The sequence below is a fragment of the Sciurus vulgaris genome, assembly GCF_902686455.1.
Source record: "Sciurus vulgaris genome assembly, chromosome: 4".
NCBI lineage: Eukaryota > Metazoa > Chordata > Mammalia > Rodentia > Sciuridae > Sciurus > Sciurus vulgaris.
The window spans coordinates 54,372,513-54,396,272 of record NC_136464.1 but is presented as its reverse complement, the minus strand read 5'-3'; the positions used below and the strand labels follow the sequence as shown (position 1 = coordinate 54,396,272).

Genomic DNA, 23,760 nt, shown 5'->3' with positions numbered 1-23,760 from the left:
TTCTCTTGGTGTTAAGATCTTAAAAATTTGTCAACAAGATCGTGGTTAACTTTGCAGTTGGAAAACACAGTTCCACGCCTTGGAATTGAACTACAGTTCCCAGAGTGCATCTCTTAGGAGAACTCTGGGAAGTGTGGCAGAAGTATGCTTTTTGACAACCATAGATAACTTTATCAGACATAGGGATTAAATAACATTTCCCAGAGTGCATCTTTAGGAGGATTCTGGGAGGTGTGGCAGAAACAGCAATGGTCTCTCCAGGGAAGGAAAACTGAACTTGAACATTTGGAGTTTGCTGGTTTCTGACGATTCTTGATGCCTAGGAAGGCACCCCCAAAAGAATTCAGAGTGAGTACAGTAGAACAGAAACTTGTTCAGTTCTAAGTGCAAGAAGAATTTTATAGGGAGACATAATTAGAACTTAATAATAGCTCTTGGTTACAGCGTTTTACAACTTAGGTTAGTCTCCCCTCTGTCTTACAGAAACCAGGGGAATGACCAGTTTTGCACTTGTGAAGCTATCTCATTAACTACAGTTCATCACTTTCTGATACCTCTTTGAAAGGTTGTTTAAAAATAGAATTTGTTAACTTCTCACCCTTTTCCTTGATTTTTGAGTTAAAGGAGAAAAAATGATCTTTTAGAAAGCAAGTCATAAGACCTTGAAATCTGTACCCTAGTGCTTCTTCAGTTTTGCATACTTCCCCATCTATTTGAGGTCCATAGTTATGCCAAGATAAATGGACCCTCTCCAAAGGTGTCTCCCAAACACAAGAGTCTTGACCTCTTCTTGGTGACAGTAACATAAAGATTTGAGATAAGTTTTTATGTCATGTTCTTGGGTTTTATAAATTAATTCTTCTTTTGGAAAGATGAACAGAATGAGAAATGTGTGTGAATCATTGATTTCAGAGGGACAGAGAAATTGTTAATCTTAAGGTCCTACCTCATCATTTGTTAGTTTTTGATGAACATAATATTACTTTTTTTTTTTTTTTTTTTTTTTTTTGCGCTGCTGGGGATTGCACCCAGGGCCTTGGGCTTATGAGGCAAGCACTCCGCCAACTGAGCTATCTCCCCAGCCCCATAATATTACTTTTCATCTCCATAAGGCTATGTACTTTAAAAAGCAAAAACAAAAGTCAAGTCAGCCATGATAATTCACCCCTGGCTGACGTTAACCTGAACAAAACTTCAAAACTTAAGCAAAACTTCAGACAGCCAAGTACAGTGGGCCACACAGATTCGTCAGTAGTTAGAACCACAACCAAATAGTTCTTGAAGTTCCCAGGATCCAGAAAATATTCTAAAGGAATTCCCTTTGGCTAACGGAATATGGTGAGGTATTTCCAGTAACAGTGGCTTAGAAATTAGCCTCATTGACCAATTAGTCCTTGGAACTACTATTTTATGATACTTTCTTTAATTTAAATAAAAGAATAAAGAAATATGGGGGCTGGGGAGATAGCTCATTCAGTAGAGTGCTTTCCTGGCAAGTACAAGCACAGGGCCGTGTGTTCAATCCCCAGCACCACAAAAAAAAAAAAAAAGGAATATGTACATAATGAATAAATTAAAGTTTACAAGTACCCCTTTCAGCCTTTATCTCCTTTCCTCTCCCTCAAATTAGTCAATGTTAAGAGTTTGGTATGTATACTTCTAGTCATTTGAAAAATGTAAACAAATACACAAATTATGTACTCTGGAATATGTATGTATATGTCCATTTCTTTATAAATTCATTAGATCCTGCTGACCAACCAAATCTTACTTTTTTTTCCCTCCAGCTTAAGGTATAATTGGCAAATAAAAACTACATATTATTATTATTATAACAATATATAAAATTATATATGTATATATGCATCACATAATTTTGATACATATATTCATTATGAAGTTATTAAATCAAACTAATTAATGTATTCATTACCTCACATACTTGTGATTTTTTTTTAATTATAGTCAGGACATTTAAGATCTATTTGCTTAGTAATTTTCATATATACAATACATTAACCATAGTCATCATGAGATACAATAGATCTCCAGAATTTAATATCCTGTCTAACTTAATTATCCTGTCTAAAGTTTTATCCTTAGTACTTTTGACCCACATCTCCTATTGCCCCCTGTGCTTTTCTTACTTAATGATATATTCTGAATAAACTTACCTATTACTACATAAATTTTCTTGTTATATTATTCTCTTTTTAACAGCAAAGTGTGTTATTCCATTTCATCATAATTTTTGAACATTCTTATACATGTCCTTCTCCTCCTAGGATAAATTCCTAGAAGTGGAATTGTTAGGTAAAAGGTATGCTTATTTAGATGTTCCTAAATCAATCTCTAAAAATGTTATTTCAATTTACATTTTCTGAGTCATATATGAACCAGAAATATTGACTTCAAATACATTTCTCCGAATATATCACATAAGTCCCTGGGTTATTAAAATGGGGATTTTACATTTAATACTGTCTCAAAGAGTGCTTTGCAATCCCCATATCACACAGTCTTCTGTGAAAGTTAGTTAAGTATTTGTGTTCTCTCTCTGCTAAAGTTTCTTGAAGGTAGGGGTTTTCATCCTGTACATTTTTGTGCTCCTTAAGAGACCCTGTGCAAAGTCAGTATTCAATAAATGCTTAGTTGACTCCCATTGCTAAATATATTTTACCCTTGCCTAGGACATAGATTGGATCTGAAACTATCCAAGGATTAGTCACCAGTGACTCATAATTATGCAAGGAAGAAGTAGGCCTGAACTTTACTTGTTCCTTGGTAGGTTAGGGTCAAAGCTTGCGTCCCTTGAGCACAATTAAAGGAATGGCTTGTTACTTAGCTGTACTGATTTTCTCATTTTTTTTTTCAGAAGTTCTTGATTTGATTTTTTTTTTTCCTGTTAATGTGAAAGGTACTTTTCATGGGGAAGAAAATACTACTGATATACAATTTAAAAGGAACTCTGGGAGCCAGGGATGCAGCTTAGTGGTAGCTTACTGGGCCCTGGGCATGCCCTGGGCCCTGGGTTCAATCCCCAGCATGGAAAAAATAAATAATAAAAGGAACCAAGTTTTGAAGAATGGCTTCTTCAGATACAGATTTTTTCCCCCTCTTCCAATGATCTACAAAAGATACAAACTGAGTGGGATCCATGTGAATATATATAGCTGTCTTTTGAAATATTTTCCTAATGGCAATGATTTTAAATTTTTCCTATCTACAGAATTTCCTCCAACCTCATTCTCAGAAGGATGTTGGCTTTTATGTATTCTGAGATATTTAGTTTCATTACTCTGGAGATATCTCAGGCTTGTTATATGATCTTTTAATTAGAGTAATGCCTAACATTGTAATAAATAAACTTCAAATTTTCAGTACCCAAGCCAGATGCAGTGGTGTGTGCCTGTAGTCCCAGCTATTTGGGAGGCAGAGGTAGGAGAATCACATGAGCCTAGGAGTTCAAGGCCAGCCTAGGCAACACAGCAAGATTCTATCAAAGAAAAAAATAAAAATCAATGACCAGGCATATAGCTCAGCAGCAGAGTACATGCTCCCTGCACAAGGCCTGGTTTCAATCCCCAACACCAAAAAGTAAAAACAAAATGAAGCATTTCAGTGACTTAATATGGTGAAAATTTTTATTTATTTTCTTGTAGTGCTGAAGATTAAATCTAGGGCTTATGCATATTGGGCAAGTGCTCCATCGCTGAGCTACATCCCTCAGTCTCCATGTCATAGAAATTTATTTCTAAATCATAAAAATCCAACATAGAGGGTCTGTTGTCAGTGGACAGCTTTTCTCCATGTGTGAATCAAGGATCCAGCCTCACGATCTAATCGATCCTTTTCCTGTGGAGTCTTACAAGGAGAAGGAGAAAAAGAGAATGGAAAAGGCATACCTATTTCTTGATTGCTTCTGGCTAGAAGGGACACATCACTTCCACTCATATTCAACTGTTAGGGCCCAGCCTTGGCTCTACTCACATGCAAGGAAGGAGGGAGATGTAGGCCATGGCCTGGCAGCCACCTCCCTGCAACAATTTCACAATACGAAGTATAATCAGGTGATTCTCCTAACTTATCAGCTTGGCAGAACTAATTTCAATTTTGTAGATTAAGAGAGAAGCACTGAGAATTTGAGGTCCTGTGGCTAGTTAGTGGTGGAAGTGCAATGGAGAAGCCAGATCACCTGACTCTTATTTAGTTTCTCTTAATATTGCAAAGCCATCCTAACCTGGCTTAAAATATAACTCTTGATGATTCATTACCTTAATTTTTTTAACTCCTTTTTTCTCTAGGGATCTGACAATGGCTCTGTATTGTAGAATAGCTTTCAGAGGAAAATCCTTTTGTTGCTATAGGCTGCTGTCAACCTATGTCACTAAGACTCGGTAAGTTTTGACCAATCTGAGCTCTAATTATTCTGTTTTTGGCCTAATAAGTTATGAAATCTAAACATCTCAAAATCCCACTTTGAGGATTAAAGATATATAATAAAATTACCAATAAGAATGTTCAATGTAAATTACTTACCATTGAAAAGATTTTTAAACAAATGAAATTTCCAATATATCTAAAATACCTAAAATATCTCACACCTTGAATATAAATTCTGTTAAGATTTTGGGGCTAAGGATGTGGCCCAGGGATAGAGCAATTTCCTGGCATGAGTGAGGCCCGGTTGTGATCCCCAGCACCACCAAAAAAAAAAAAAAAACCCAACGAGAAGACTTCATCTCTTCTACTGTGGTACCCTTAGTACATAAAACAGTGCATAGTAGGTGCTGAAGTATTAATGAATGAACAATAAGGGAGGAGTCAAATTTAAAGTATATGCAGAGATGGAATAATAAACACATTAAGAACTATATTGAGTAATATTTCATGAACTTTCCTGAATATAATGTAGATAACTCCAATACCTTCCTCCCTGCAAAAGAACTAGCCTTCAGCAAAAAGCAGACTAGAAAATAGAAATCTACAATCACACAGGAAGATGACAAAATAATTTTTTTTCTTAGCCTGGAGACATTTGAAATCACTACCTACTCTCACAGTTTCAGGGTTTAAATGTATGCAATCTCTGTGGTATAGCCCAAGAACCCCCACTTAATAAAGGAATTTTAGTAGTAATACTGGACTGCTATTACTCTTGGGACACCTCGAAAATCAAATGTAAAACCTTTCAGGGCAAGACACACACAACCAGGGTCTCCAGGTAACCTTGCCAAAATTGAGTGCCTAGTGCAAAACTTATAGGGCTCATAAGCATAAAATCCTTCATGAGCAAGAGTGAACAAACAACAAAATTGCAATTTTTTTTTTTGGATATTTTTAGATATTTAGATGTTTGTGCTTCTTAAACTGAGACTCCAAAAATAATAACAAAATTACTGAGCAGAGTCTAGGAAATGAGAATCTTAAAGTGACTAGATGTCTTTAAAATGAATTGAAAGCATGAGAAAAGAATAAAAGTCTATAAGAATATGTTATGATGTAAAAAAATGTTTATATAAATTTAGGAAAAAAGGCTACAAATGAGTATGTATGTTTGATTCTAAATATACATACATATATAAAACATATATATATATATAAAATATTAATAGTTTGAAGAGTTCCAAAGTACAAATAGTGATCATCTCTGGTAGGATTGCTGATTCTTTCCCTTTTTAAAAAAATTGATAATTGTATTTTCTAATCTTTAAACAATGACTATTTTTTTACAGGCATAAGAAGAAAAAAATGGTTAAAGTTTTCTTGGTATAATCTTAGTATATTGACTTGCATGCTATTATAATGAAAGGAAGAAAATGAATTTTTTAAAAACAGAGTTCTTCACTGATTAGAGTATGAGGAGTTCCAGTTCCAGTGAGGCCAGGGTTTAAGGTCTTAACCTGGGTGTTTTTGTGAATATTTTGCTTTTTAGGGTCATGGGGTCAGAGCACAGGTTGTATCACTCTTACTCTTTTGGGAAGGTGACAGTGTTTGTTCCATTTTTTATATTTGTTAACTTCTTGGTGGCTCTCCTTTGGCAAACATGTAGTCTTTACTCCCCACCCCCACTTCAGTCACTCAAAATGAGTTTTAAAATATCACAGGTCATAAAAGATCTGGTTTCTTTGTCTTCTAGTTTTAAGGAGCTCATTTTACTTCCTTTTATCACACAATCAAAGTAGGTTTGTAAAAGTGGCTACTGGGATGTGTTTGTCATTTTGCTTTGTACTGTCACTGTTAAGCCAACTCTGCCTCCTTGATGTTACAGATATTCCCAGATCCTACAGAAAGTATCACTTTTTGTCCACTTTCTGGACAAAATATGCCATATGCCTAAGAGTGTTTTAGAGTTTTTGATAGGCAAAAATGGCTAATTCCAAGGCCCAAAGAAGAATCCTCATTCAGTCTCCACTGAATCACATGAGCCCTAACTCATTTCCTGAGAATCTTGAAGGAATAGATTCAGACCACCCTTAATGAAGGTATTGGAAAAGCCTAGAATCCCATTTTACCTCTTTTTGAGAAATCAATAAAGCGATGTTCATTTTCCCACATTTTTTACTTTGGCTACTGAAAATATTGTCCTCATTAAACAAATCAAGTATAGGCTTCATCAGTGGTCTCTTCAACACAGATAAGCAGCTAATGGTGTCTCCCTTTGGAGCTAGATGTTCAAAGCAAGGGTGCACCAAAGAAAAAGGTGTTCCTTGTCTTTGCCAGACTGAATGAAAGCTCCTGAAGGTATAGTGCCTGCTCCTTGTCTGCAGTGATCAAGTCTTGCTCCCTTCTCTAGGTCTTCTTTGGTTGGTGTTTCATCATGGCACCTGTTTTCCTTTCACTCCACTGCCTGTAAATTCTTGCCTCACAGTGTAATATTGGCAAAGTTCCTTGAGGTTCATTCAGTAAATATTTATAACCCTTGAAATTCAGTTCAATAAATATTTATCAAATTGAGTCATTCAATATGCTAATCAGATGCAGAGCTGAGAAAGGCAGACCTCTGCCCTTAAGAAGATTAAAGTCTTCCAGGGGAGACAAATGAACAGAGAGTACAACAGTGGAATCACAGAAGTATGGGCAAGGGATGCAGTGGAAGGAAGGAGGGAAGCAGTGATTGCCTCTAGCCACCTCAGATCCTTTTTAGAGCACATTAGAATGCAAATAAAATAAGTAAAGGAAAATTATCAACAGAATTCTCAAAATTATATGCTATGCTAGTAAGTATGGTCTTGTAATGGCTTAACTATTTCCCAAATTCAGTTATTTATTTGAACTGAAAGAAGATGATGACGTATGCAGAAAAGCCCAGCAGACAGGAGCATTTTACCTCTTTCACAGCCTGGCTCCTTTGCTTCAGACATCAGAACATCAATACCTGGTCCCTCGGTTTAGCCTATCAGGTAAGCCCAATGCAGACCTGTGGAGTAGACCAGCCTGTGGCCACTAAGCAGAACTCAGTTCATATTAGATCTCAGAGAAATATCCTTGAACTTTAGAATCCATATTTTTCAAACAGCTTCTGTGTCTCAAGCTTTTACAGCTGCTCGTGCCAATTAATCATATATTGTATGGACAACGTTAATTGACCAAATAGTAGGTGATGATAGGAACCTCTAATGCTTTAAAGCAGAGGTCAACAAAACTGCCAATGGAACCTGCTGCCTGTTTTGTAAAAACATTTGTTTTGTCAGGGCTTGGGATTGAACCCAGGGTCTCACGCATGCTGAACACACTCTGCCATTGAACAACATCCTCAACCCCTGTAAATAAAATTTTATTGGAATGCAGCTATACTCATTTGTTGACATACTGTCAATGACTACTTTTGCCATACAATGGCAACTGAGTAGTTGTGACTCCCTAAGCCTGAAATAATTAGTATCTCTTTACAGAGGAAATTTGCCAACCTCTGCCTTACACTGGTAATTTCCAGCCTCCACAGAGTTGTAGTTGTTTTACTGTTTAAGATTTGCATCCTTCCTTCATTTTTACTAGAAAATCAAAATTTAAAGAGAATTGAAATTAATTTGTTTTGCTGGGCACAGAGGTGTACACCTGTAATCCCAGTGCCTTAGGAGGCTGAGACAGGAGGATCACAAGTTCAAAGCCAGCCTCAGCAAAAATGGGTCGGTAAGCCACTCAGTGAGACACTGTCTCTAAATGAAATACAAAATAGGGCTGGGATGTTGAGTGAAATACACTGTCTCTAAATGAAATACAAAATAGGCTCCATGGTTGAGTGCCTCTGGTGAGTTCAAACCCCTGTATACCCCCCCCCCCAAAAAAAAATTGTTTTGAGAACTCTGTTTTAGTGTATATAAATAGAAATATCTAAGCTGTTGGGATTTGGTGGGTTTTTGGTTTTTTGTTTTTTTAAGTGGGATCTCAATATCTCACTACGTTGCCCAGGTTGGCTCAACCTAGGCTCAAACAATTCTGCTGTCTCAGCCTCCTGAGTACCTGGAACTACAAGCCTATGCCACAGCACCAGCTGGGATTAGATATTCAAATATTAACTTTCAGTTTTATATTGATACATAAATATAACAAGTCACTGTGAAGGGACAATGGGTTAACAAGGCTGCAGCCATTTCTCCCTTGATTCTGCCCCCCTACACCATTTTACAGCCTAGATTGTTACTGACTGTGAACAATCAAGATAACTCATTACTTTCCTAGATTGCTAGCCTGCGAACTTCCTTGTCAGTCATTGGTCAGATTGTTATTAGACCTCAAACTTCCACTACTTAAGAATAGCTCCCCCGCCACTCTCTCTCTTTTTCTCGCCTTTGAGGGCAGGCACTGCTTGTCTGCTTAATAAAATCTCATGTGTGTCTTCCCACATCCGGAGTAGTTTTCCTGGTGCTTTCACACTGTAAAGTAACTTCTGAATACATTGCCAGTAAATTTCTCTCATGGGTCAGATGTTGGAGTACTTGCATAGGTAGTTTCTGACAAATACAAGGACTCCGATGGCACTAAACATCTTTTTTTGATGCCTAAAGTGGTTGACTGTCACTCATATTCTGAATGAAGTGGTATGTTCCTTGTTTACTCATACAATCATAGAGTAATAGTTACACAGAATTCCTTCTTCGATGTAAATCCTTCAAATTGCTGTTGAAAAAATGGATTCCCAAAGAAGTTAAAATTATTAGATCAATGAATGTTACACAGCTAATTAGCTACAGAGCAGGAACTTTAAGTACAGTTGACCTCCATATCCTCAGAGTCAACCAACTGTGAATACCAAAAAAAAAAAAAAAAAAAAAAATGTTTTTAAATTGTGCCTGTGCTGAACATGTATGGACTTTTTCTTGTCATTTTCCCCAAAACCATACAGTATACTATTTACTTAGCATTTGCAGTGTACTGGGAATTGCAAGTAACCTAGAGATGATTTAAAGTTTATGGAAGGATGTACATAGGTTATATGCAAATATATACCATTCGTATAAGAGACTTAGCACCTGCACATTTTAGTATCTGAGAGTGGTTCTGTAATCAGTCCCCTGCAGATACTGAGGGGCAACTGGATACTTACTTTAAGCTGGAGTAAATGATTTCCTGTAAGTCTCATCAGGCTATGGTGATGTTATTGAAACTCATTTTTGTTTGTTTGGTGTGTGTGTGTGTGTGTGTGTTTTCCCTTTTCCTTTCTGTTTCTTAGAGTTGGAAAGGCTCCTGAGTAAATTTGGACAGAATGCACAAAGAATAGAAGATTCGGTGCTGATTGGATGCTCTGAACAGCATGAAGCATGGTTTGCTCTGGATCTAGGTCTGAATAGCTCCTCTTCCACACATGGTACATAACACCTTCTAGTGGGTACTTCTTAGCAGTTCTCAGGCTTTGAGATTTCACAAAATATCATTTCAAAAAAGTTTTAGGAATATAAAAGATGATCAACTTTCAACTTTTTTCGAGTTAAGGACATAAAATTTCTATCATTTAAGAAAAAATAAAGGACATTTTTAATCTTTGTTTTCTAAGCTAAGTGATGGGTACACAGATGTTTATTGTATTTTTCTTCATACCTTTATACATTTTTATAAGTCTTCAATCTTTTATAAGAGATGTTTTGAAATTCAAAACATCATACTTATTGCTCTTACCAATGCAGGGAAATAAAAATGTTACCATGAAATAGATCTGGGTCTCCAGTGGTCATGTGGGAACAATTCTGGTCTTGTCCTGTCAGACTTTCTTTTCTCTTTCAGGGTCTGGGTGTAAATGTAATGATGCTGGAATGAGGTTCAGATAGGAGTTTAGAGGTCCATTTCATCTCTTTTCCAGGGATAGTGTGTGACTTATTGCCCTGAAGAGAATCTTGAGAAATACTATGTTCTAATGTTTCCCAAACTGGCCTGATGGTAAGAATCATCTGGTGCTTGTTAAAAAGAAAGAAAGAAAGAATTCTGGGCCTCACTCCACACCTGCTGCTTCAAAATCTCCAGGTAGGAGCTTGAGAACCTGTATATTTTTTCTACTTTTCCCAGATGAGTCTTATTAGGCAAGTTTGGAAAACACTGCTCTATCAAGATAGCCTGCGTAGGGACCCAGAGGCAAAGTTTGACATTTGTTTAATTTCCTTCTCTCTTCTGATTTAATAGCCTCCTTACCAAAATCTGAAATGGAGACAGAACTCAAGGGGTCTTTCATTGAGCTGAGGAAGGCTCTCTTTCAACTGAATCCAGTGGATTCCTCCTTGCTATTCACAGTAGGTTGATTTATCAGTTCAGTAGGAAATTTAATAAAGTTGTGTATATGGTTAAATGCATGTGTGCATACACAAGGCTAGAGTGACATTTGATTTCTTCTTCTGCAGATCATAGTCCTGCCTACAAACCTTGGCAGGACAATGTGTTTTAAGAAGTTTGCTTCTTCTTCCTTGTTTAAACCTGTTTTTGGCAGACTTGCTGTCAAGGCTCTTTTCTCCTAAGGACTTGCAGTTCTGTATGGCAAGAGAGTCTGTCAGCCTCATAAACATTATTAATGGCCCACAGAAGGACATATATCATGTCTTTAGCATGAGAAATAATTTCACATTGCCTTAATGACTTGTCCTTTCTGCTTTAGATTCCACTTGCTTTGGCATTTCCATTGTCTATTTGATTTAAAAAGAAAACTCTGGGTCTGGGGAGATAGCTCAGTCGGTAGAGTGCTTGCCTTGCAAGCACAAGGCCCTGGGTTTGATCCCCAGCACTGCAAAAGAAAAAAAAAGAAAACTCTGAATACTAATAGTTAAAAAAAAAACTCAAACTTATTGAGATATACATGGGGGTGTTCAACTATACTGAAAATATTTTCTTTTTAAGCTAGGTCATGAATATGTGGGTGTTTGTTATCTTACTTAATAAATTTTATTTAATAATTCATAATATACTTTATGCTTCCTTTTATTCATATTTCTGATATTAGGGGAATATATTCAGATAGTTTCCTTATCTTAAACAGTTTGTAACCACTTACAGGTAGTAGGTGGAAAGGGATTAGCATTTCCCTCTACATTGCTCTAGGTACTAGGACCAGTGCTATTGTGGATGAATCTCACATTTTCTCCAATTGAAACCAGGCCCCTCTGTGTGTTCCTAGGCTCAGTCTCTTCTCCATTGGCATGATGGCCATCAGTTCTGCAGCAGAAGTGGGCAGCCCACCAAGAAGAACATGGCTGGCAGCAAGCGTGTGTGTCCTTCCAATAAAATAATCTATTATCCACAGGTAAGGATTGGTTTAAGGGGACAATAATCCAAGAAGACTGTGAGTTACTCTGTCCTGGGGAAGGAAGCCTGTGCAGTCGAAACACTTCCTTAGCTGGGCACAGTGGCACATGCCTGTAATCCCAGCAGCTAGGGAGGCTGAGGCAGGAATTGAGAGTTCACAGCCAGCCTCAGCAACTTAGCAAGGCCCTAAGCAACTCAGTGAGACCCTGCCTGTACATAAAATATAAAAAGGGACTGGGGATGTGACTCAGTGGACAAGGCTTCCTTAATTATATATTCCTTCTGCCCAATTAGCAGGCCCCAAAATGCCAGTGTCTCATTTCTGTTCCCCATTCCTAGATGGCACCTGTTGTGATCACTCTGGTGTCTGATGGGACCCGATGTCTGCTTGCCCGCCAGAGCTCCTTTCCCAAGGGACTATATTCTGCTTTGGCAGGTTTTTGTGATATGGGTAAGAAGTGTGGGGAATGTACAGGTGATAGTGGGGGACAGAAAACCTTATTAAAAGTAGGCATTTTGTTACCATAGTGCTTGGAATCCCAAACACCCTCTTTCCTCATGTCAAGAAAACTGCCTTTTGGCACTATGAATTTCCAGTATTGTTAGTTAAAAGAATTACATAGTGAACATCCTAGAGTGTACTACCTACTCTATTGTACTACGTAGAGTCAATACTTTTTGATGACACTAACTTATTGCATATCCATTCATCTATACGTCAATCCATTTTTTTTCTGATGTACAGATTACAGACCTAGTACACTTTTCTCTAAATACTTCAGCATGCATAATACTAACTAGGATTTCCATATTTATTTACAGGGTTGTTATTTGTTTTCTTTCTTAGGTTATTGGAATAAAGCTTAAAAATGGTGAAAAGTAAGATTTTATTAAAGCTGAAGTCAGTAGTAGCCTCTTTCATTGACACCCTCATATATAGTCATAATAAATAACTAAACTATCATGGGAGCTGGATGCAGTGGCACATGCCTGTAATCCCAGCAGCTCAGGAGGCTGAGGCAGGAGGATTGCAAGTTCAAAACCAGCCTCAGCAACTTAGCGAGGAGTTAAGCAACTCAGCAAGACCCTATCTCGAAATAAAACATTAAAAAAAGGGTCGGGGATATGTCTCAGTGGTTAAGCACCCCTGAGTTCAATCCCCAGTACCAAAAACAAAACAAAACAAACAGACAAAAAAAATACATAGTAGGCATAAGCACTTCAGTTCAACATCCAACTCCAGACCTGATTCCTGTCTGATTCCTGTTGTTGGAAAGACTCAGATTGAGGACAGACCCAAGAGTATTTTATTGGGACTTGGAGCCAGTTTTGCACTCTTTTCACAATGGGCTATCATGATACAGAAACATGATGCATCTTCCGGTTCCAGGACTATCCTGAATTAATCTGAGTGCTTGCAGGTGAAAGTGTGGAAGAGGCTGTCCGAAGGGAAGTTGCAGAGGAGGTGGGATTGGAGTTGGAAAGACTGCAGTACTCTGCATCCCAGCACTGGCCCTTTCCTAACAGCTCACTCATGATTGCTTGTCATGCAACCGTGAAACCAGGGCAGACAGAGGTAAATTCTTATGTTTCTTTTATTCTGGGCTGTTTCCTTTGCTTCATCCAATCTCCTGGTCCACAAATAGGACCTATCTTGTTCAGTGTGTGTAGACTGTATGTAAGATTTGATTGATACCCTCAAGGAATTTGCATTCTAGTAAAGGAAACCCATAATCACCATTCTGCCTTACCCATATATATCAATCATAAGACAATTTCTTTTTATTTTTAACTACTTTATATAATTAGCATACAAAAATCTACAGATTTTTAATGTATCCAACTTGATGGGTGTTTAGATAAATATACCCATGGAGTCATCAATCTTTATGAATGTCATCAACTTATCCATCATTTCCAAAAGTTTCCTCTTGTCCATTTATTTTTTTCTCTTTTGTGGCTAGAGCCATTTACTCTTTTCTTTTTCTTTTTTTTTTTTCCGGTGTTGGGGATTGAACCAAGGGCATTGTGCTCACAAAGCAAGCACTCTACCAACTAAGCTATATCCACAGCCCTATCAGAGCCATTTACAAAAGATCTATTCTTTTAGCAAATTTTAATGTATTCAACATAGTTCTGTTAATTATAGGCCCTATGTTATATAGGTCTCCAGAACTCATTTTGTGTATTATTTTATATTTTGTGTATTTTTTAATATTCTTTGACCAATGCCTCCCTATGTTCCCTTCCCTCCAGCCTCTTCACTTTTTGCTTCTATGTATTTGGTTCTTTTATATTCCACAAGTGAGGTCATGCAGAATTTGTCTTTCTGTATTTGGTTTATTTCACTTGGTATGCCCTGTAGCTCCATCACCTTGTGGCAAATGCAGGATTGCCTTCTTTTTTAAGACTCAATAATATTGCATCATCTGTATATGCCACATTTTCTTTATTCATTCCTTAATGGACATTTAGGTTGTTTCTATATCCTAGATATTGTGAATAATACCTCAGTGAACATAGGAATTCAGATATTCCTTCAAGAGACAGATTTCAGTTCATTTAGATATATATCCAGAAGTAGGATTCCTGGATCAAATGGTCATTTCATTTTTAATGTTTTCATGAATCTCCATATTGTTTTCTTCTCTCTCTCTCTCCTTTTTTTTTAGTTGTCTATGGACTTTTATTTTGTTTACATGCGGTGCTGAGAATCAAACCCAGTGCCTCACATGTACTAGACAAGCACTCTACCACTGAGCCACAACCCCAGCCCATTTTCTTTTCTTTTTAAAATTTTTTTTGTTGTAGGTAGACACAGTACCTTTATATTATTTATTTATTTTTTGTGTGGTGCTGCGATCAAACCCAAAGCCTTACACATGCTAGGCAAGCGCTCTACCTCTGAGCCACAATCCCAGCCCTCCATATTGTTTTCTATAGTGACTATACCAATTTACATTTCCCTTGTCTATGTACAGGATTCCCTTTTTCCCACATCTTTGCCAGTATTCACTGTCCTTTTTTTGTTGTTGTTTTGTTGTTTTTTTAATAATAGCCATCCTAGCTATTATCAGGTATGAGGTGATAACTCATCACGAATTTAATTTGCATTTCCCTGGTGATTAGTACTGTTGAACATTTTTCATATACCTTTTGGCCATTTGTATTTCTTCTTTGGAGAAATGCCTGTTTAGGCATTTTGCCCATTTTTAATTGGGTTATTTGCTATTGAATTATAAGAGTTTTTTACATATTTTGGATATTAACTTCTTATCAGATAAATAGTCTGCAAATATTTCCTCCCATTCTGTGGAGTGCCTTTTCATTTTATTGTTTCCTTTCCTGTGCAGAAGCTTTTTCACTTGATATAATCCTATTTTTGCTTTTGTTGCCTGGCTTTTGGTGTCTTATCTACAAACTCATTGCTCAGTCCAATGTGTAGAAGCTCATTCCCTATGTTTTCTTTTAAGTGCTTTATACTTTCAAGTTTTACAGTTAAGTCTTAAATCCATTTTGAGAGGTTTTTTTATTTTGTTTTTTGTTTTTGGTCTCTGGTATGTAAGGATCCAATTTCATTCTTTTGCAGTTGTTTCAAAACCATTTGTCTAATACAATTTTATCTTTCATCTTTAGATTATAATAGTACCTGCAATAACAGGCATAAAATATATATATCAAGTTTAATGACTAATTTTGGGATTCATCTCATTGTTCAGGTTAGTCAGGATGTTGGGGACTAATGATATAAAATTATAGGAACTTCTGGTTGAAAGGTGTTTGGAAGTTATGTTATCCAACCTCATCTTACTCATTTTCATCTGTGGCATCCCTGACAATAGCACTGTGGTCCTTGCTTGCCAAAGTCTGCCCATTATGTGTTTTGATTTTTATAGAATATTCTATTCTGTTTTGACTTCCTGTAGACAAAGTTTGTATTTGTTTGCCTCTTGCAAAGAAGATACTGTGCTTTTGATTAACATTAGCCCTTAATCTTTACAAAAATAGTAATATTTATAAGTTCTTTTTTAATTCACTCATACAATCAATGGAGGTACAAAGTAAAACAAGTATTATTCATAATTTACCATTCAGTGTTAACCACTACTCTTAATATTTTAGTATTTAAACTTCCAGAATTGTGGGGATAGGGCCTCATGCATGTGAAACACTGAGCTATATATACCCCTAGCCTTATATTTCCAGGGTTTTTTAAAAAAAGTATCTTTAAAAAAAAAAAAACTATTTTTTTCAAATGCATTTAAGGACTGGGGATATAGCTCAGTTGGTAGAGTACTTGCCTTGCATGTACAAGACCCTAGGTTCAATCCCCAGCACCAAAAAAATAAAAAAAGATCAAATGCATTTAAGTCTCATTTCTAGTTGTACTTCTCTTGTGTCTGGGCCATATCAACTATTGAGTTTCACTTAACCTGGAGATACTGTAGGGAATATTCCTCAAGCTTATCTGACAGAAGTTGCTGACACCATGGTCTAAGTAAGCCAAACAGTCTGGACAGAGAAACTGAGGTAATGGTAAAGACATGCCATGGAATGAAGGTCTTTGCAGTTGCTGAGGCTGAGCTACGAGCTGAGGGGAAGCCTTGTTCTTCAAGCATCCCAGCAAGCTGTATGTGAGCTTGCCCACACTGCCTTGCCTCATGCTGTGTGCTGGAGCTTGCCATCCCCCCAGTCCTTTGACTCAGACTTATTGCCGGGCAGAATTACTTAGGCATACTTGGCTTGTATATTTTGTTCAACATATAGCTTACCTATAGGCTGGTTCTGCTATGCTTTAACAATCATGTTAACCTGATTGGATAATGTGCCTATATATGTCTTGTACAATCCTAAGTTAAATTAGATCTGTGCCTTCAGAGCATGGTATCTGAACTGGGGTAGACATCATTCGTCTTCACTCTCAGCAGACCCCCCCGCCTCCAAACATCAACAAGATTCCAAGTGTTATCTTCCAAGGCAATCATTTTCTTACTTTTGATCATAGTATTTTTAAATTTTATAGTTCCTAACCTTACATTGTTTATTCCTTATGTTTTCCAGATCCAGGTGAACCTGAGAGAACTAGAGGCAGCTGCTTGGTTTAGTTATGCTGAGGTGGCTGCAGCCCTAAAGAGAAAGGGCACCTATATTCAGCAACAGAATCAGAGTTTTCCATTCTCCGTGCCCCCTAAGTTAGCCATTGCCCACCAACTGATTAAGGAGTGGGTGGAAAAACATGCCTGTTCTTCCCTGCCTGATTAACCCAGATCAAGCCATCAAGATCCCTCCTAGGTATTGTTGAAGGGCCTACCAGAGATCCATTGTAAAGGTGAGGTAACACAAGGCCAAGGACAACCTCAGGTAAACCCACAATAAGACAGCTCTATCAGCAATGTTAATCTAAAAAGTTTCTACTAACTGGTAGTCAAGAATGTCAGTGTAAGCTGGGTACAGTGGTGCAGGCCTGCAGTCCCAGCTACTTGGGAAGCTGAGGCAGGAGGATCACTTGAGCCCAGGAGTTTGGGGCTCACCTGGGCAACATAGTGAGACCCCATCTCTCAAAATAAAATGCCAGTGTGATAAGAAAAATGAATGAGATGTCAACTCTCAAAATCAGAGGGAAGCATAAAGATTAGTGTGGATATAGACCTCTGATCACTCATTTTCTCTCAGGCATTAGGAGCAAACATCTGGTTTGCTTGTTAATGCTATGTTTACAATAACTGCCAAAATGTGCCTGGGGTAATTTTGGTGAAAACCTTTATTTTAGTACTGAAAATATGTAGCAAGTTTTAAATCACTATTGAGTTACTTTTCCCCAAGAATTTTGAAAAATTGTGCAATGTAACATTTGTGAATTTATGTACAGGTACATTCTTGTGTATGGTACTCAAATAAAACTTGTATTTCCTTAAGTCACCTGAAGGGCTGAGGAAAGAGGGATCGCAGGTCTTCCTTGGAGTACTCTGCAATAAATCAGAGGTAGTGAGGTTCCATTAGAATATTAGTGGGGCTCAAGACGATTGAAGACTCTTTTGTGTTCTCAGCTCTGTAACTTGCTCAATTTGAGTCATTGAAAGGACTATCACTTTGCTATGCTTGTTTTCTTAAGTGTAAAAGAGTCATTGGCATTTACACACCCAGAAGGTGCTGATTAATTTCAATTCAAGGATTAGCAAGGATAAAGAAAGGTCAAATCTGAACCATTCTTGAGCTTTACGGGATAAACCAAATTTAGGATAACTCATCATTCATATAGGTTGATCTATAGCTTGTCATAAGTGAGGGGTGAATTTGGAGAAAATAAAATACATTTCCACACCTTTACTCAGATGTATTTTTTTCTTGTCCTATGAATTAAAGAAATTTTGAAACATGAGAATGGGATTGGGCAGGAAAGGTCCCTTTTTTGGTGTGACAATAAAATATTTTAAGTGTACTTTCCAAGTCTGCAGCACAGCTGAAACCGTGTGTAGAAGAACAGCTATTAGAGGTCCAGCTGAACAGAATAACTGCAGGAAGAACCATTTCTTCAGATGATTCTAGGCTCTGATTTGTGACTAAAAGGCACAAGCCCCAGAGATCCTTATGATTATTCACACATTAAAGTTCCCCAGGACTAAGCAAAAGAGATTCTAGGATTAGAAAAGTTGGAGCATTGAACTTCCTTTTGACCTCAAAGGGTCATTGCTATCTTCCCTGACAGCAAACCATCAAATGCTGTGGGGAAATCAAAGTGCCTTCATCCGCAGTTGTTGAGGGATAAAATGTGATGGGACTTGATTGGCCTGTTAGATTGGCATCTTGCCTTTCCCTGGGATGAACCCAGCATGTAGAAAGGAATGCACTTAGGAAAGAGAGGACCTGAGATTTCTTCATATTTTGTAGTCAGAAGAAAACAGTTCAGGGTCCATGTGTATTACTGTCTGCCAATCATTTCCATCTCTGTGGGTGTGTTTGTGAGCACATGTGCACACATCCCCAATCTGAAATACTGTTAAAAAGGGTAGTGTGCAGGATTCTGGTTATGAGTTTCTCAAACTTACCATGGAGTAATTGTTTGCTTTTTGATTAATGTGTTTTTTTGGAAAAGAAGAGACTGACTAACAGAAGTCACAACATTGAACTTTGCTTTCCCAGCACAAGTAGGAAAAGGCCTTTGCTATAGAAAATAATATCTGAAAACTGAGGTGGAATGCAAGGTTAGGGTACTGAAAAAGGCAGATAAATAGAAGAAACTGATACAAGGTTTGGGGACTAGAGAGTGAATGTATGTGGCAATGAGTTATGGAGCTGCTAAAAATAAATAGAATTCAGCTGAATCCATGATGCAGCATAGCAAAAACAGGCAAAATCTTAAAACAAATATATTTGTTACCAGCATGAGCTTGGCTTAAGGTCAGGTAACCATGGTAACAGAAATAAAAAAGCAACAAATTCATTCCGTATTTTTGCCTGTTTCCCTTTCTCTTCTCAACATTTAATCTTCAATGAAGATAAACTTCATGTACCACGAATACATTGTGGGAAAACCTATTTCTCATAATCAATCTGGAATAGCATTCTTAACCAGTGGAATGTAACTTGGAAGCAAATTGTAAGAATGTATTTACTTAAACCATTTTAAACTGTTAACATTATTTAAAATATTGCCTTATGTAATAAAAAGGAACATTTTTCTCTGATGCTCTTAAGTCCTAGTGCAGTGCTTTCCCTGTTCCTCAATTCATTTTTGTCAACGTTGCTATGAAAACAAGAGGGAGGACAGGGGGAGAGGATGATATAGTTGGTGACATTAAGTTCACAAACTATACAAGTTTCTCCTAATTCCTCCCTTCCTCACTAAAGAGGAACTGTATGGAAAAGAATAGGCACCCTGTATTCATGGGTTCTGTATCCTTGGATTCAACAATTGTGGGTTAAAATTTTTTGGAAAAAAGTTTCGTCAGTAAACATCAACTGTACCTGGTTTTTTTTTTTTTTTTTTTTTTTCTTGTCATTATTTTCTAAGAATACACTGCAACAACTATTTACACAGCACATACATTGTATTAGGTAGTATAAGCAACCTGGAGACATTTTAAAGTATAGAGGAGGATGTGCACAGATTGTATGCAAGCACTGTGCCATTTAATATACGTGACACAAGAACTCATGGGGTTTGACCTGGGGTGGGGGTCCTGGAACCAATCCCCCATGGATACTAAGGGACAATTGTACTTTCACCATTACTTTCACACGGCAAGATATCCTAAGAGCATATTTTTTCTGCATATAATAATAGTGAGGAACCCAATGTGATGGTGCAGGCCTATAATCCCAGTGGCTGGGGAGGCTGAGGCAGGAGGATCACGAGTCAAAGCCAGCCTCAGCAATAGTGAGGTGCTAAGCAACTCAGTGAAACCCTGTCTCTCAATAAAATACAAAATAGGGCTGGGGATATGGTTGAGTGCCCCTGAGTTTAATCTCTGATATAAGTAAATAAGCAAAAAAATAAAATAATAATAGTAAGAGAAAAACCAGAGGTCCAAATTATAAAAACATGATCAGTTTATGGAGCTATTTGTACTGACTTAATTCACTTTTTGAAGAATATAAGGATCATCTTAAGAGATAAATACATTTCATCTTGGTAATAGATACATTAGTTACACTATCAGCTTAAGAAATAAACATTTCTTCTTAGTTAATAGATGTGAATTATATTAATATCAAACAGATCTCAGTTAATTCAAACTAGTATCAATGTGTGAAACCTCCCAAATAGGCAAATCCATAGAGACAGAAAGTACATCAACAATTCTAGGGGCTGGGAACAAGGAGGGAGTAGGGAGTGACCATTAATGGGTATAGGGTTTCTTGGTAGGTTGGTGAAAGCATTCTGGAATTAAATAGTGGAAATGGCTGCACAATTTTGTAAATATACTAAAAACTACTAAATGATACACTTTAAAGAAGTGGATTTTTGGTATGTGATTATGTCTTGATAAAACTTGTTTTAAAACGTAAACAAGTGTTTATCCTGGGTTAGGAGCATTCATGCAAAAATTCACCTACTGTAAACTCAAAAAACTAGAATGAAAAGCGAATGAGTTGAAATACTCATTTCAATCTAATTTCAGAATATTCTTGTTCCCCAAAAAAGAAATCCCACATGCATGGCAGTCACCTCTCACTCCCATTCTCCCAAACCTCTGGCAATCACTAATTTGTCTGTGGATTGCTTATTTAAATATCTTATGTAACTGGAATCCTACAATGTGATCTTTTGTAATGGGCTTCCTCTCTTGGCATAATGTTGTAGCAGTAATAATACCTCACAAAAATTTTCTTTCAATGCTTATTTAATGTTTCTGGGAAGTTTGTGATTTCTGTAAAGATTTCGCCTTCATTAAACTTAAAAACTATTAGAACCAGTGTACTGTTTACTTTATTTTTGTTGGTATTGTTTTTTTCGGTGCTAGGGATTGAACCCAGGGCCTTGGGAATGCCATGAAGTGCCCTACCACTGAGCTATACCTTCAGCTTACTTTTATTTATTTATTTATTTATTTATTTATTTATTTATTTATTTATTTTGGTGCAGGGATTGAACCCAGGGGTGCTAAAACACTGAGCCACATCCCCCATCTTTTTAAATATTTTTTTTTATTTAGAGACAGGGTCTAACTGGGTTCCTTGCAGCTTCACTAAATTGCTGAGGCTGTCTTTGAACTCATGATCCTCCTTCCTCAGATTCCCAAGCCAGTGGGATTACAGGCATTTGCCATCATGCCTGGTTTACTTTACTTTTTAAAATAGACTACTAAGCTCACACTGATTCATTGTTCTCTTAAATACAATGCAATAAATGAAAAAATAGATATAAATTTTAAAAGAGGAGATGATATATCAAAGACCCAATTAGTAATGGAAACAATAAGATAGAGAAAAACTTGTTTTGACTTCGCATAAGGGACTACTCTGACTTATACACGAAACATTTTTCATACTTGTAAAATGTTACTGTGTGCTTTATGGGAACAATTTGCATAAGAGCCAAGTCTACATATATCAAATGCTTAAAGGTATATATTATTCTAAACTATTTTAGAATTTTAAAATAGGATGAATCCTAATTTTAAAAACATATCACTGTACTACATAGAAAGGAAGACTCAATATTCCCATCCATTTCAGCAAGAAGTTAAATTATATCCTGCCTTGAATAGGGATGTGTTCAATTCTCTTCCAACCAACAGCATCTAATTCATCAATACACATAACACAGGGAGTATTTGCTTTGGCTTCCCCTTAGAGAATTGGAAAGATTCAAATAAGTTGAAAAAAATCAACTTTTTTTTTAACAGAACCATATATATCTGTAAAACTGTTTTAAAAACTCAGAAGGAGAAAATACACAAAAGAAGAGCCTGTTTTCTGTTTGTTTGTTTGTTTAAACTAGGAATAGGAGCCCTGTGGGTGTAGGTTTTGGGGGTATTATGTTAAAGAGAATGATGGGAACAAAGACCTCACTTCTTTATCCTCTAGTATTTGGGATAAGAGTGAATAATACTTGGAAGGGCTTAGGGGAAGCAGTCTCCACAGGAGAGAAACAGGTTTCCACTAACTTAAGATAGAACTAATACTTGAGGGTATAGCCAAGAGAATGAACATTCTGGAAAGGCAGAAACGCTTCTGAAACACTTTCTAACACTTTGTTATACAGACTATAAGGTCACCGCTCTTACCTTTCCCAACATGGCACTGGTCAGCCTTCTCTTCCAGATTCTACCTCCCATCGCTGCCCCGCCCCCCACACCCAATCAGCACTCAACACCTCCACCTGAGACTTGGCAATAGAACTCACCCTATCAGCTCTCACCCTGTATCATGCCCCAACCAATCAGCCCACACCCAGCTCTATATAAACACACTCCTTTCTGAATAAAGCGGAACTACTCCAGCGCTTAGCTTTGACCTGTGTCTCTGTGTGAAATTCTTTCACAGACTTTCCATATACTATTTATGTTCTTATGCACAAATTACCTATAGAACCAAATTTTTAAATGCTTTATTTTAAAACAATTTTAATATTTGATTTTTGAACCCAGCTCTACTACTGTAGAGCTATGTAAGTGCAAAAGGATGAGAAACAGACCTCAACAGATTCAGAGAAGCCTTTATTCCTTTATGGACTCTGACACCATGGGGGCCCATTTTCCAGGTGGGGAAAATGCCCCCAGTTACAGAGGGGATTTTGGTTTTATAGGATACAATGATGTAATCATTGGGAGCTGTATACGTGCAGTTTTGACAGGGGCTAGTTGAACAACTTAAAACTTTAAGTTAGGAAAGTAGTTGTAAAAAGGTTGAAACTCAGTGTTGTCTGGGGAGATAAGAGTCCCGATCCCAGTGATGACTACTCAATCTTGCCCATTGGTATTTGCTGTGCTTCCGTTTAGGACTAATTAGCCATGGGAGAAGGTCAAGGTTTAGGGCCCAGCTTTCAGTATCCACCCCTTTCCCCCAGGGCCCATTGTTCCTTGGCTAGTTTCCCCTCCCTCCTCTGGAACTGTACCTCTCTCCATCTTTCTTTGGAGAGCTGCCTTTTAGGAATATTATTTTCCATAACCCTTCATTCCAGACTCTGAAAGGGGAGAGAGAATCAGGGCACCAAGTCTGATCTGGCTGTTTCAGCTGATAAGGGGCGAAGTGGGGGACCCCTTCTTTCAGAGTTCTGGAACCAAGCATGGACACTCTGGTGGGGAGAGATGTGGGGGAGGGGACCTTGAGGTCATTGTAGGTGAAGTCCCAGTGAGTCGGGAGGTGGGCAGGAGAATGGCGTCCATGTGTTCCGGGTCATGCAGGTAAGTTTATTAAGAAATTATTCCTATACTGAATTAAGAATAGGCAGGGGAAAGGTTATTACAAGTACAGTGAAATCAGGCGCTTATAATGAAGCCAGAATCAAGGACAGGTAGTTAGTGTAGAAATAGGGGATCGGGTTAAATCGAAGAAATGAAGCCATGAAGCCATCTGTCTCTGGAAGTTGGA

At 37.4% G+C, this 23,760-nt stretch overlaps 1 protein-coding gene across 3 annotated transcripts; it reads left to right on the top strand.

Moving 5' to 3' along the window:
* The first annotated feature begins 218 nt into the window (after window positions 1–218).
* Window positions 219–21,135, top strand: NUDT13 (nudix hydrolase 13). 3 transcript variants are annotated; one of them, XM_079137118.1, is made up of 9 exons: window positions 219–348; window positions 4,305–4,397; window positions 7,264–7,403; window positions 9,674–9,808; window positions 10,615–10,721; window positions 11,597–11,722; window positions 12,064–12,175; window positions 13,146–13,300; window positions 16,786–21,135. In XM_079137118.1, exons 2-9 carry the CDS (start codon window positions 4,315–4,317, stop codon window positions 16,984–16,986), a joined length of 1,059 nt encoding a protein of 352 aa, XP_078993244.1. In that variant the 5' UTR covers window positions 219–348; window positions 4,305–4,314; the 3' UTR covers window positions 16,987–21,135. The 3 variants fall into 3 exon arrangements, with proteins under 3 accessions (XP_078993244.1, XP_078993245.1, XP_078993246.1); XM_079137119.1 differs by lacking the exon at window positions 12,064–12,175 and having other exon boundaries at window positions 16,786–16,924; XM_079137120.1 differs by lacking the exons at window positions 219–348; window positions 4,305–4,397; window positions 7,264–7,403; window positions 9,674–9,808 and adding an exon at window positions 10,370–10,458.
* Window positions 21,136–23,760: the final 2,625 nt, after the last annotated feature.